The sequence below is a fragment of the Ranitomeya variabilis genome, chromosome 6, assembly GCF_051348905.1.
Source record: "Ranitomeya variabilis isolate aRanVar5 chromosome 6, aRanVar5.hap1, whole genome shotgun sequence".
Taxonomy (NCBI): domain Eukaryota; kingdom Metazoa; phylum Chordata; class Amphibia; order Anura; family Dendrobatidae; genus Ranitomeya; species Ranitomeya variabilis.
Window position 1 is genome coordinate 470,761,409 of NC_135237.1, and position 12,128 is coordinate 470,773,536.

A 12,128-nucleotide genomic window follows, 5' to 3' on the forward strand; every position below is an offset into this window, starting at 1 on the left:
GGGAGTCATCTGAATGGCTCCAAATTTATTCTGCAGCAGGACAATGATCCCAAACACACAGCCAATGTCATTAAGAACTATCATCAGCATAAAGAAGCACAAGTAGTCTATCCTCATGATTAATAAGAATTAGGTGTAGATCATGCATGGCATTTCTGAACGTTGTTGTGCAAGTAGGATCCAATCCCTTCCAAGCGAGACCACTTTACTTCCGCACCTTTCTAGTTCTCTCTTCCTGAGCAATCTGTATTACAGATGAAGGTCAGATTTTATGATCAAATGCTTAATTTTCTGGATTACTTACATTTTACAATAAAAATAATTTCTTCTCTACTGTCAAGTGCCAAGTCTTTTTACAAGAAAATAAGAATGAGGAGTCCTGGAAGAGATTATATGGACTCCATAGGACTATGATCACAACATCGTGGAGTCTGTATGTGATTACATGAAGGGACCGAAGCAATTGTGCAATTCTACATCCATAGAAAATATTTTTTTAATTCTCCAAGTTGTTTGGAACAACCTTCCTGCCGCGTTCCTTCAAAAACTGTTTGAAAGTGTACCGAGGATAATTGAAGCCTTATTGCTGTTTTGAATGCAAAAGGTGGTTAAATATTGATTTGATTTGGATTTCTCTTTTGGTCATTTACTTAACATTTTTATATTGCATTTGACACTATGGATCATCAGCTCCTCCTCACTATGCTCTGCTCTATCAGGCTCAAGGACACTGTTCTCTCCTGGTTCTCCTCCAACCTCTCTGACCACTCCCTCACTGTATCTTTTGCTGGCTCCTCTTCCTGTCCCCTTCCCCTTAAGGTATCGTCACACTCAGTGACGCTGCAGAGATATAGACAACGAGCCGATCGCTGCAGCGTCGCTGTTTAGGTCGCTGTAGAGACGTCAAACACAGCAGCTCCAGAACGATGCAGGAGCGATCCAGTGACGTAACGGCGACTCACTTATCGTTCTCACAGGTCGTTAGCTCCATGTTTAACATTGCTGGCATCATTGCTTTTGCTGTCAAACACGATGATACACACCGACATGACGACCAAATAAAGTTCTGGACTTCTAGCTCCGACCAGCGATATCACAGCGGGATCCATATCGCTGCTGCGTGTCAAACACAACGAGATCGCTATCCGGGACGCTGCAACGTCACGGATCGTTGTCGCTCTCGTTGTAAAGTTGCTGAGTGTGAAGGTACCTTTACTGTTGAGGTTCCATCCTAGGCCCCCTTCTTATCTCCTTGTACACCGCCCCTATTGGATAAACAGTAGATTCGGTTTTCAGTACTATCTCTTTGCTGATGACACCCAAATATACACATTGTCTCCTGACATCTCCTCTGCATTACTACAAAATAGTCTTTCTGATGCCACTATCATTATGTTCTCTCTCTATCTAGAACAGAATCTATCATAAACCTCTTATGTTTCCTCCCTTCACTCACCTACCTATGGACGATTATTGCAATTTCCATGTGTGGCGCCACCATTACTCCCTAGCAACATGCCCGCTGTCTTGGTGTCATATTTAATTCAGATATTTCCTTCACTCCCACATCCAATCACTCACCCACTCATGTCACCTACACCTCAAAAACATCTTTAGAATTCAAGCTTTTCTTACCTTTGGCTTGGAAAAAACTCTGTTGTTCTTATCCTTAATTGGCTGGACTATTACAACTCTCTACTACTCGCTTACTAGACTCTCCCCTCTCCAATCTATCCTGAATACAGCAGCCAGGATCATATTCCTTTCCAACCGCTACACTGATGCCTCTAGCCTGTGCCAGCCATTGCACTGGTTGCCCATCCGATACAGAATTCAATATAAACTTATAACTCTTACCCGCAAAGCGCTCCACGCTTCTGCACCACCCTATATCTCCTCCCTCGCCTCAGTCTACTACCCTTTTCCTTTGAGAGAAGTGGGTTCTTTGCTGACCTTTTGGACACCAGGCCAGCAAGCAATAGCCTTTGCCTCACTGTTCATGCAGATGCACTGACAACTGCTTGCTGCAATTTCTGAGCAAACTCTGCACCAGTGTTGTACCCATTCCATAGCTAAATCCTCTTTAGGACACGTCCCAGCACTTGCTGGATTTTCTTGGGTGCCATGAAGCCTTCTTCACAATAAAAAAACCTCTGTCTTTGAAGTTCTTGATGATCCAATAAATGGTTCACTTAGGGGCAAAATTTTAAGAAGCAATGTTCTTGCCTATAAAGGCCTTTTGATGTCGAGCAATGATGACTGTGCGTTTCATAGAATGTTTAGGGACCTGCAGGGTCATGTCCAATACCCTGCTCAATGCAGGATTCACTAAACCATCTCAGACAGTCTGAGAACTCACTGTCTATCGTGGCAGCCTGTTCAACTAATTGATCACCCTCACTGTCAATTTTTTTTTCAAATATCTAATCTGTATATTCTTTTCAGTTTCATTCCATTACTTCTCGTGTTTCCATATGCAGTTGAGAATGATGATCCCTCTACACTTTGACATCCCTTCAGATATTTGTAGACAGTATTAAGTCTCCTCTTAGACTTCTTTTTTTGCAAGCTAAACTTTCCCAGATCCTTTAACAGTTCCTCATAGGACATACTTTGCAGTCCGCTCATCATCCTGGTAGCTTTTCTTTGATCTTGCTCCAGTTTTTCAATGACTTCTTTAAAATGTGGTACCCAGAACTGGACACTGTATTCCAGATGAGAACTGACCAAGGAGGAGTAGAGGGGGATAATTACTTTACGTGATCTAGACTCTATGCTTCTCTTAATACATCCCAGAATTGTGTTTTCCTTTTGTGCTGCTGCATCACACTGTTGACTCATGTGCAGTCTGTGATCGAATAGTATGCCAAAATATTTTCCACACGTGCTGTTGCTTAGTTTTATTCCTCCCATTCTGTAGATGTAATTGTTGTTTTTCTTGCCCAGATGTAGAATCTTGTATATTTCATTGGTGGTAACCATGGTTAATAGAAGAAAACAATGATCTCAAGCACCATCTCCTTTTTAAAGTAACCAGTCTGCTCTTTCAATTCAATAAACATGACAGATATAAGCTACATTGTCCTCGTTAACACTTTCTCCTGAGCTAATCACATGATCACTGAAATTATTTAAGGCTACATTCACATTAGCGTTGTGCGGCGCAGCGTCGGGCGCAGCTGCAGCGACGCATGCGTCATGCGCCCCTATATTTAACATGGGGGGCGCATGGACATGCGTTGTCTTGCGTTTTGTGACGCATGCGTCATTTTGGCGCAACTGTCAGGGCGCAGAGGACGCTGCCTGATGCAGTTTTTTCTGCGCCAAAAATCATGCAAAAAATGAACGCATGCGTCACAAAACGCTGCGTTGTGCATGCGTTTTGCATGCGTTGTGCGTTGCATCGCCGACGCTGCGCCGCACAACGCAAATGTGAATGTAGCCTTAGCAGTTCATTTTGCAGCACTGCTGACATTCACAGGAAATGTTGCTTTTTGTGATTAAGGTAATATTTATAGTACGGAATAATATTTTTGCAAATTTGTGCATTTCATCTGATCACTCTTTATTACAATCTAGAGTTAAGGCAAATTATCACTATAAAAACTGAAGCAGCAAACTGTGAAAAACAAATTTGTGTCAGTTTTAAAACTTTTGGCAATGACTGTAGTAAGTGCTCCAATGCTTTTGACTTTACATAGGGTTATTCAAATCAATGGCAGTCTGCGTAGGATATTGTATTACATTTTTAGAAATCACAGAAATTTCACTAGGTAGTTGCAAAAATTTCCCGTTTATATAGTTAGGCTACAGGTTTTGTTTTTCTAATGGGTTTTCAGTTGAATGTAAATCATGCTCGTAGCCCAGATTCATTTCACACTATCTATTCTAAGACAGGTTTGGCTTATAGACTATAGACTTGTTCAAAAGCTATATATAGCTGGAATTAATTCTGTTACTCCTCATTTTAAGACACATTTTTGTATTTTAGATCATTGTCTTGATGCATACCTCAATTATACTCCAGTCTAATGACAGATGACTGGAGGTTCTGTTGAAGAATTTATCTAAGTCAAAAGCAAAAATAAAAAAAATAATAAAAAAAAAACATAGCAGAAAAAGGCAGCCATTTCTACCACCACAGGTCACAAAACTAATGCACTTACAGAATGCAGCAGCCCCCCTTGAAAAAGGCGAAGACAACATAGGCTCAAAACACTGATGAAACAACCACTCACAAACTACTAATTCATGGAGGGGATGGTTGCTTAGTGTTAGACTTGCACATGGATAAGGCTTGTATAGGGCACCAGTCACACAGATGTAGTGCACAAAGTCTGGCTAATGTCATATTAGTGATTCCCATATTATTAGATCAGGTGGCCTGCCCAGCATTATATAAGTGCACCCCTCAGGCTGCATGAATTGGTAGGTGTTCAGTAATTGGTAGTTGAGTGGTTGTTTCATCAGTATTTTGCACCTATGTTGTAACTGCATTAGTTCTGTGACCTGTGTCTAAATATGTCTGCCTTTGTTTTCTGCTATCTTTTCACAGAATATATCTACGGTAATGCTGGGAAATTCATTCAGAGATGTCAAGTTGTTTAGCTCCTAAGGTAGCACATGATCACACACTGCCACCAGTGTGATTATATGTGCATTACCAGATAGCCTCCCCTGACAAAGGCACACTGCCGAAACGCGCGTAGGGGCTGTGGCACCATCATTTGGGCTCTGGCAAGGTATATTTATACTTACTTTGTACCTTACTGCTTGTGCAAATTATCTATATATTAAGTGTGGACTAGCGATACAGGGCCATGGAATTTGGTCATGTAATATGGCATTATTGATCCTATAGAGTTTGAGGTATTAAACAGTGTCCTCTTTCTGTCCCTGGCTCTATTATGAATGTATGGATACGTTGCACTATATATTGATGGTTTTATTGATGTGATAGTTCTGCTAACCCTATGGTGATGCCACCTTTGTTTTTTTCTGGCTCACTACAAGCACTATTGGCTACTTTTTAATGGTTATAAATTTTTAACAATTAAATAAAGTTTTTTCTCATGTTGTTCAAAATACATTTGTGCCTATATGTTTATATTACCAGATAAAAAAGATACATGTTTTGCAAAGATTTTTATGTTTCAGTTATTAGAACAGTATCCCAAGTGCTTTGAGGGTCACCCCAGGTTGTTTTGCATATGTGAGACGATGATGTTACTCTTGTATGACTTAACTTTCCGAATTGCTGCAAACACATCTGTCATTTTACTCAAATATCTTTCTTAACCCATGTTGTGAAGTCAGAGAACTGCATAGTAATGCAATACAAATACAAAATACACAACCATTCTGCTCTGATTGTAGCGTATTTGCTGCATTTCCCTTTTTGTGATGCATTTTTGGTGTAATTTTTAGTGTGGAAATGCTGGGATTCTTCAGTTAAGAACACAATTACATTTTTTTACATGCATTTTTTTCCAGGCTCCCTAAAGAAGCTTATAGGGAAAAATGCACCAAAAAAGAAGATATATAGAAGAATCTACAAATGTGTAGTGCATATGAGTTTTCACATGCACTTTGCTAAAATTTTTAAATGCAAATTTTGGGCACAAAAACAAACTGGAATCAACAAAATAAGCATGGCTTTCAAGTGGAGCAATTAACACATGCAGTTGGGTTGTTTGTGAGCTAGATGAGTTGATCCTGCACCCTTGTAGTAGTGAAGCCTTAAAAACTGTTTTCTTACTTTTTACAGACATCTGTCAACAATCTATTACCTTGAATTAAAAAAAGGACAATTATATTAGTTGCTTATTTTCCAATGTAAAAAATATTAATGTTATACATCAGACTTTGTTAGAGTTCCAAGTTGGCTTGATAAAGTGTTTCTCAAAGTAATAACATTAAACGATATAATGCTGATATGGTTAACATAGGGGATTAGTGATAACAGAATTTTGCTGGATCACAGCCTGTATCAATAATCTGGTGAGCTTCATCAGCTCAATTACTCAGTCTCTACTTTCCAAGTCACTTTCAAACAAGACTGATAACAGCAGGCTGGCCGCATGAAACAATTGGCTTCAAGGAACATTCGTTCAGGACGCTTTGTATTGAATATAAACAAATTGAAAACATTCATTTTAAAGTTATGTCTGCTGCAATTAAAATACAACAATATATTCTTCTGTAAGGGGGCTGCTCACTGTAAACCTTTTATATCACTGTTGCAAATCAGGCTGCTGCAACATAGCAAAACAAATGCTAATATCCCATTAAACTAATCTTCTCACTAATACAAGTATCAAACTTACATCTTGGCTGCAGTCCTTGCCTCTGTTTAATATATGATATTATCAATGAAGTTTTTGCATGAAAATCTTTATGGCATACCATTCCTAAATAGCGATAATTGATAAGATTTTCCTTTGTGTATTTGCTTGTGGAAATCTGCTGTATTTTACATTGCCAGCATTGTTTAAGTACATGAGTGTTTAAGAAATGTTATGCATAAACTACGAAATAGATCCATCTGTGTAAATTGAGGAGAGCTGCGGGTGTGACATCAGCATCAATGTAATAGACGCTGCAGAAAAGAATACAACTTTTTCTTAGTTTTGTCTCTCTGTTGCAGAGATATAAGCAGTCTGTAACGGTAATGCCGGCGCTCCTGCGCAGCTCCCCGTCCTCCTCCATGCAGGACACCGACATATTCATTGCTCTGGCTGTGCGGCGTGGTAACAGTAGTGGCTCCCTGCTTCCTGGTCTTTAATTGTGGTGTACTAGCGTTATACATGAGATCTGAAGAAATCACATGTACTTGTGGAGAATACTCACACGGTAAATTGACCAGCTCGACAAGCTGCAATACAAGAGAAGGGCTGAAATGTGTGGCTTGAAGTTTATAATTTAAGACTTTTTTATATATTTCAAGTGTGGAATATTGTCCAGAACCCGGCCCTCCAACATTTCCACCATCTTGGCATCATAGTTTTGAAGGGGATATTCACTTTTGAGCACCTTTTTTTATTTTTTACATAAAAAGTCTTAAATTTTGGAACTGGTTGGATTTTTTTTAATATATTTTTTAGAATGGTTACAACATTTTCCTTATCTAGAGATCCAAATTGTCTGTATACACAGCTTGCTGCATGTAGCTATGACTAGGGCGATCCTAATCAGGATAGCCCAACAAGGCTAGGTGAGCAATGTTTAATCATGGTGGCTCCAACTGCCGCCAATTAAGAGAACGAGTGTCCCCAAGTGAATGGGGAGTGAATGCAAGACCACTGCTCCATCCACTTCAATGGGTGCAGTAGTGCACACCTGTGACCACCATTCCCACAGACAATGAATGGAGCAGCAGTCACCCATGTGCATTACTATTCCATTCACACGGGATGCCAATCTCATGATCATTGCTGGTCCCACAACAGAGTTTCTTATAGTGGTGGCAGCTGGGTTATCTTTTCAATCTCTGTCTATTGCGGGCTTCAGCTTTCGGTGCTTTATATCAGAAAAGTGTACAGGTGATATTTTTATGGAACAATATGCACTCTGTAATGATACAAAAATAACAAAAGAGAAAAAAAAATCTAAAACTACAGCTAAAGATATAAAAAACACAAATATACTAAGAAGCCAATATTTCATAGCTTGTATTTTATTTTAATGGTAGGGTATTTTGCTATTCCAACAAATCATGTGATGGAATATTTATGTGTTTTAGATTTATCAACTGTCGTCCCGCAGAGTATTGCAGAATAACACTTTCACAAAAAAGTTTTTGAAAATTTGATTTGACTGTCAGAACATAGAACAGAACAGAAAACATGAATCATCCTGTTCTATTTTCTACAAATGTGTTTATACCAGATGTTCAGAATTCCTAGTGGGCTAAATGCACCTGTCTAGAAGCAGAAATAATTAACACAAGTGTATATTCTCTCATCCCGGAGAATCGGATAAATTATGCAAATCACATCGGAGTTTGATCAGAGTGTGATCTGATTTTCTTGGATGAGAAGACGGAGAAAAAAAATTCTCCATCTTCTGCATTCTGTCAGTCTGTGGAAATGTCAACAGCGTGCAGTCTGTTTTCCACAGACTTACATAGCCAATGCGATCCGAATATTGGCTCAAACTCAGGCATGCTGTGATTTGTCCCTGGACCAGCTCTGTGAGATGAAAAAATAAAAAAATCGGACATGTGCACGGCCTCATAGGTCAACGATCAACATTGGTCAGAGTGTAATCCGACGTATTGTGGGATCGCACTGGGACTGATAATATGGCCGTCCGCACGAGCCCTTTTAGTGGTACTTTAGTAAAAGTGCGACCACAACAAAACTCAGAATAATTTGATGTGTTTTCCTCTAAATTACTTTTCCTTTTATGTGACGTATTTTCTTTTTAGGTTTGGGATCTAGTGTTTGCTAAACGGAATTTAGCCTTTATGGAAATAGAAAATAAATTCTGTGATTTTTTTTTTTAACCAAACAATGGGGATTCGTGGAGCCCTCATCTTAAAAAGTTAATGCAGAGCGTAAGCCGCCTCATTAAAGTGTGTTTGCAGAGATTTCAGTGAGTGAGCTAGCTGGCTGTTCTCTTGAACATCTAGGTAGAGATGATTAATGGAGCATTACATGGGAATGCACGTCTTGGCTGTGTAGGTGTGTCTCGAGAACGTCTTGTCCAGGCAGTGAGCTTGTAGGATCCTTTACAGCTAATTGTCTGTAATGACAAAACAAGCCACAATATTAAACACACAATTACATTGGTCAGACTGAAACAATAAACAGACAAACGTCTGATGCTTGTGACAAATTAGTAGTACATCGATGGTCCCCAATTAATCTTTCTTACAATACATGTCAGGGCACTTTGGTCTCCGTGAGCAGATTTATTTATTGAATAGAAATCTGTAGGCAGGTCTTGGCAGGCAGCAATTCATATTTCTTATTTGACACAAAAACCTTCAATATATATATACAGTACAGACCAAAAGTTTGGACACACCTCATTTAAAGTCTGCTATCCATTTTTCACTCATACCTATGACAGTCTATGGGGATGTTCACATCTGATTTTTTTTTCATGGGACCGAGTGGTCCGTTTAAAATGGCGGAGACATGTGCAATATCAAACTCTCCAATGAAAGTCTATGGGTCTGTGCAAAAATCAGACAGCACATGGATGGCATCCATTTTTCATTGACTGATGGGAGAAGGTGGAACATTTGTTTTTCAGTGGAAATTGTAATGACACTCTAACCAAACTCTGATGAAACTCATTCCGTTTTTCTGATACATCAAAAAACTTGACTTTGAATTAGGCCTTAGACCACTTTAGCAATAACCACTGTATGTAGTGAACACCCTACAAGTCTTGCAGTTTTGGAAACTCTGACCTCTCTAGTCATTACCATTTTGCCCTACTCAAAATCACCTTACAATAACCATTTTTCTTCTTCCAGCAAATCATCTTGAAGAACTGAATATTTCCTTGTTGTCTAATATGTCCCACTCTCTGACAGGTGCAATTTTATCTGTAGTTTAAGTTACGGCTGAAAGGTGTGTGAAACTATATTACCATATCAGTATCTGGAGGCATGCGTTCAATGGCACCATTTCCTGTGGTCCTGACAACCATAATGGCTGAATTGGGGGTTTATATAGCCAGATAAGTAGAGATAAAGCCCGGATTCAGCATGGTCTATGCACTTGTTTTTCACCTTTTTTTTTTGTTAGCACCAAATTCATTATTCTACTTGCGCTTATTTTGAAGTATATTTTATATGTGTTCACCTGTTTTTTTTACATGTTCTAGGAGGAGTTTAGAGATTACAGATGTTTTCAGCTGGTTCAATTGCAACTTTTTAAAAAATTGCAAAATTTAGCACAACTTCACTCCAGTCCCCACCTGGTGGATTTTTAAATAAGCCAGTATCCTGATGCAATTTTTGTGACTTTTTGGCACCAAAATACACTCAAACACTTGGAAGAAAGCCAATTTTTGACTTTGTGCTTAATTTAGGAATCTCATGTACCATTTTTATGAATATGGTGCTACAAATGACAATACCACAAGACAAAAAAAAGGAAAGCTCTGCCTACAGCTACTCCCATCACAGAATCTTATCAGTTGTTCCGGCCATCTCCTATCTCAGTAATGTAACAATTTGTCTTCACTAAATACAGATTTCACCTCAGAATTAATCAATTCTGGAAAAGAAATAAGCAGACTTCTATGATAATATATGTTACAAAGTTGCTTATTGTCATGTGTACTATTGATTTATGAAATCAAATTAAAACAACGGTTACTCCTTACACGTTTCTTTAGTAACCATAAAAAGATGGAGATAAAGGTTAGAGAGTCTGAGGGACTGTTTTTTTCATCTTTCCATGATTTTAGTTTTGTGGTAGTGGGTTAAATGAAGATAGAATCACTAACAACTAGTGTTTTCCCCTCCTTCTTCAAACATGCGTCGATCACACCCATCCTCAAAAAGCTCTCCCTTGTCCCATGCTCTGTGTCTAGCTATCGACCCATATCACTTCTCCTCTATGCCTCAAAACTACTGGAACAACACGTCCATCTTGAACTGTTCTCCCACCTCTCTTCCTGCTCCCTCTTTGACCACTTACAATCTGACTTCCGACCCCATCATTCTACTGAAACTGGCCTGACTAAAGTCACCAATGACCTACTAACTGCCAAATCCAAGCAACACTACTGTCTACGATCTGCTTTTGACACAGTATCATCTTCTATGCTGATGACACACAGATCTTCCTCTCTGGATCCGATATCACCTCCTTACTAACCAAAATCCCACAATGTCTGTCTGCTATTTCATCCTTCTTTTCTGCTCTATTTCTAAAACATAATATGGACAAAACAGAATTCATCATCTTTCCCCCATCTCACTCAGCCTCCCCTAACACACATATCAATTAAAGTAAATGGCTGTTCACTCTCCCCAGTCTCGCAAGCTTGCTGCCTCGGGGTAACCCTGGACTCCTCTTCAAACCACATATCCATGCCCTTTCCACTTCCTGACGACTCCAACTCAAAAATATTTTCCAGATTCGTATATTCCTTAATCAAGAATATGCAAGAACACAAATGCATGCCCTCATCATCTCCCGCCTTGACTACTGCAACCTCCTGCTCTGTGGCCTCCCTACTAACAAGCTCGCACCCCTCCAATCTATCCCCAACTCTGCTGCCCACCTAATCCACCTGTCCCCTTGCTATTCCCTGGCCTCTCCTCTGTCAATCCCTTCACTGACTCCCCATTGCCCAGAGACTCCATACAAAGCCATCCACAACCTGTCTCCTCTATATATCTGTGACCTAGTCTCCTCCTCTACTCCCTTCTTATCTCCTTTTCCCACAATAGCATACAAGATTTCTCCCGTGCATCCCCCCTACTCTGGAACTCTCTACCCCAACATATCAGAAGCTCGCCTACTGTGTAAACCTTCAAAAGGAAGCTGAAGACCTACTTCTTCCGACAAGCCTACAACCTGTGGTAACCCTTGTTCCACAATGCCGCTGCACGATCAGCTCTCCCCTCACCTACTGTATCTTCACCCATCCCTTGTATGCTGTGAGCCCCCATGGTCAGGGCCTTCTCTCCTCCTGTATTAGTCGGTGACTTGAATTGTTTAAGATTATTGTACTTGTTTTTTTTAACGATGTTCAGTTCACCCTTTTTACATGTAAAGCGCCGTGGAATAAATAACGCTATAATAATAAATAATAATCTTGTTATTGCAACCATGTGGACTTTTTGTACATCTTGAGAATAGGAAAAGAGCAAAAGTAGGACAATGTGTAAAAAGTAATAAGTGACTGTGACTTATAGATTATGCAAATGTCCTAAATGGCATGAGTATATTACAAGACAAAAAAGGGTGTGGAAAAGACAATTTTCTTCCTCACTACTTGGACAACCCCTTCTTAATCGCTATATTAGCCCATGTAAAATAATAACTATAGTAACCTGCAATGCTGGTACTGTTCCAGTGATGTCTGCCAGGGCTTGCGAGATATTATGTCACGCAAGCCCTGCTGCCATTCAGCAGCCATTTCACTGTAACCTTCTT

The 12,128-nt window shown here is 39.6% G+C and overlaps 1 protein-coding gene across 2 annotated transcripts in view; it reads right to left on the reverse strand.

Annotated features, from left to right (window-relative positions):
• Positions 1 to 7,654: 7,654 nt before the first annotated feature.
• PPP1R42 (protein phosphatase 1 regulatory subunit 42) overlaps positions 7,655 to 12,128 on the reverse strand; it is a 79,501-nt gene continuing 75,027 nt past the window's right edge. For both annotated transcript variants that reach the window (XM_077270607.1, XM_077270608.1), the window contains exon 9: positions 7,655 to 8,745. In XM_077270607.1, coding sequence (XP_077126722.1) covers positions 8,643 to 8,745 — 103 coding nt within the window. In that variant the 3' untranslated portion in view covers positions 7,655 to 8,642. The remainder of the gene's footprint in view (positions 8,746 to 12,128) is intronic.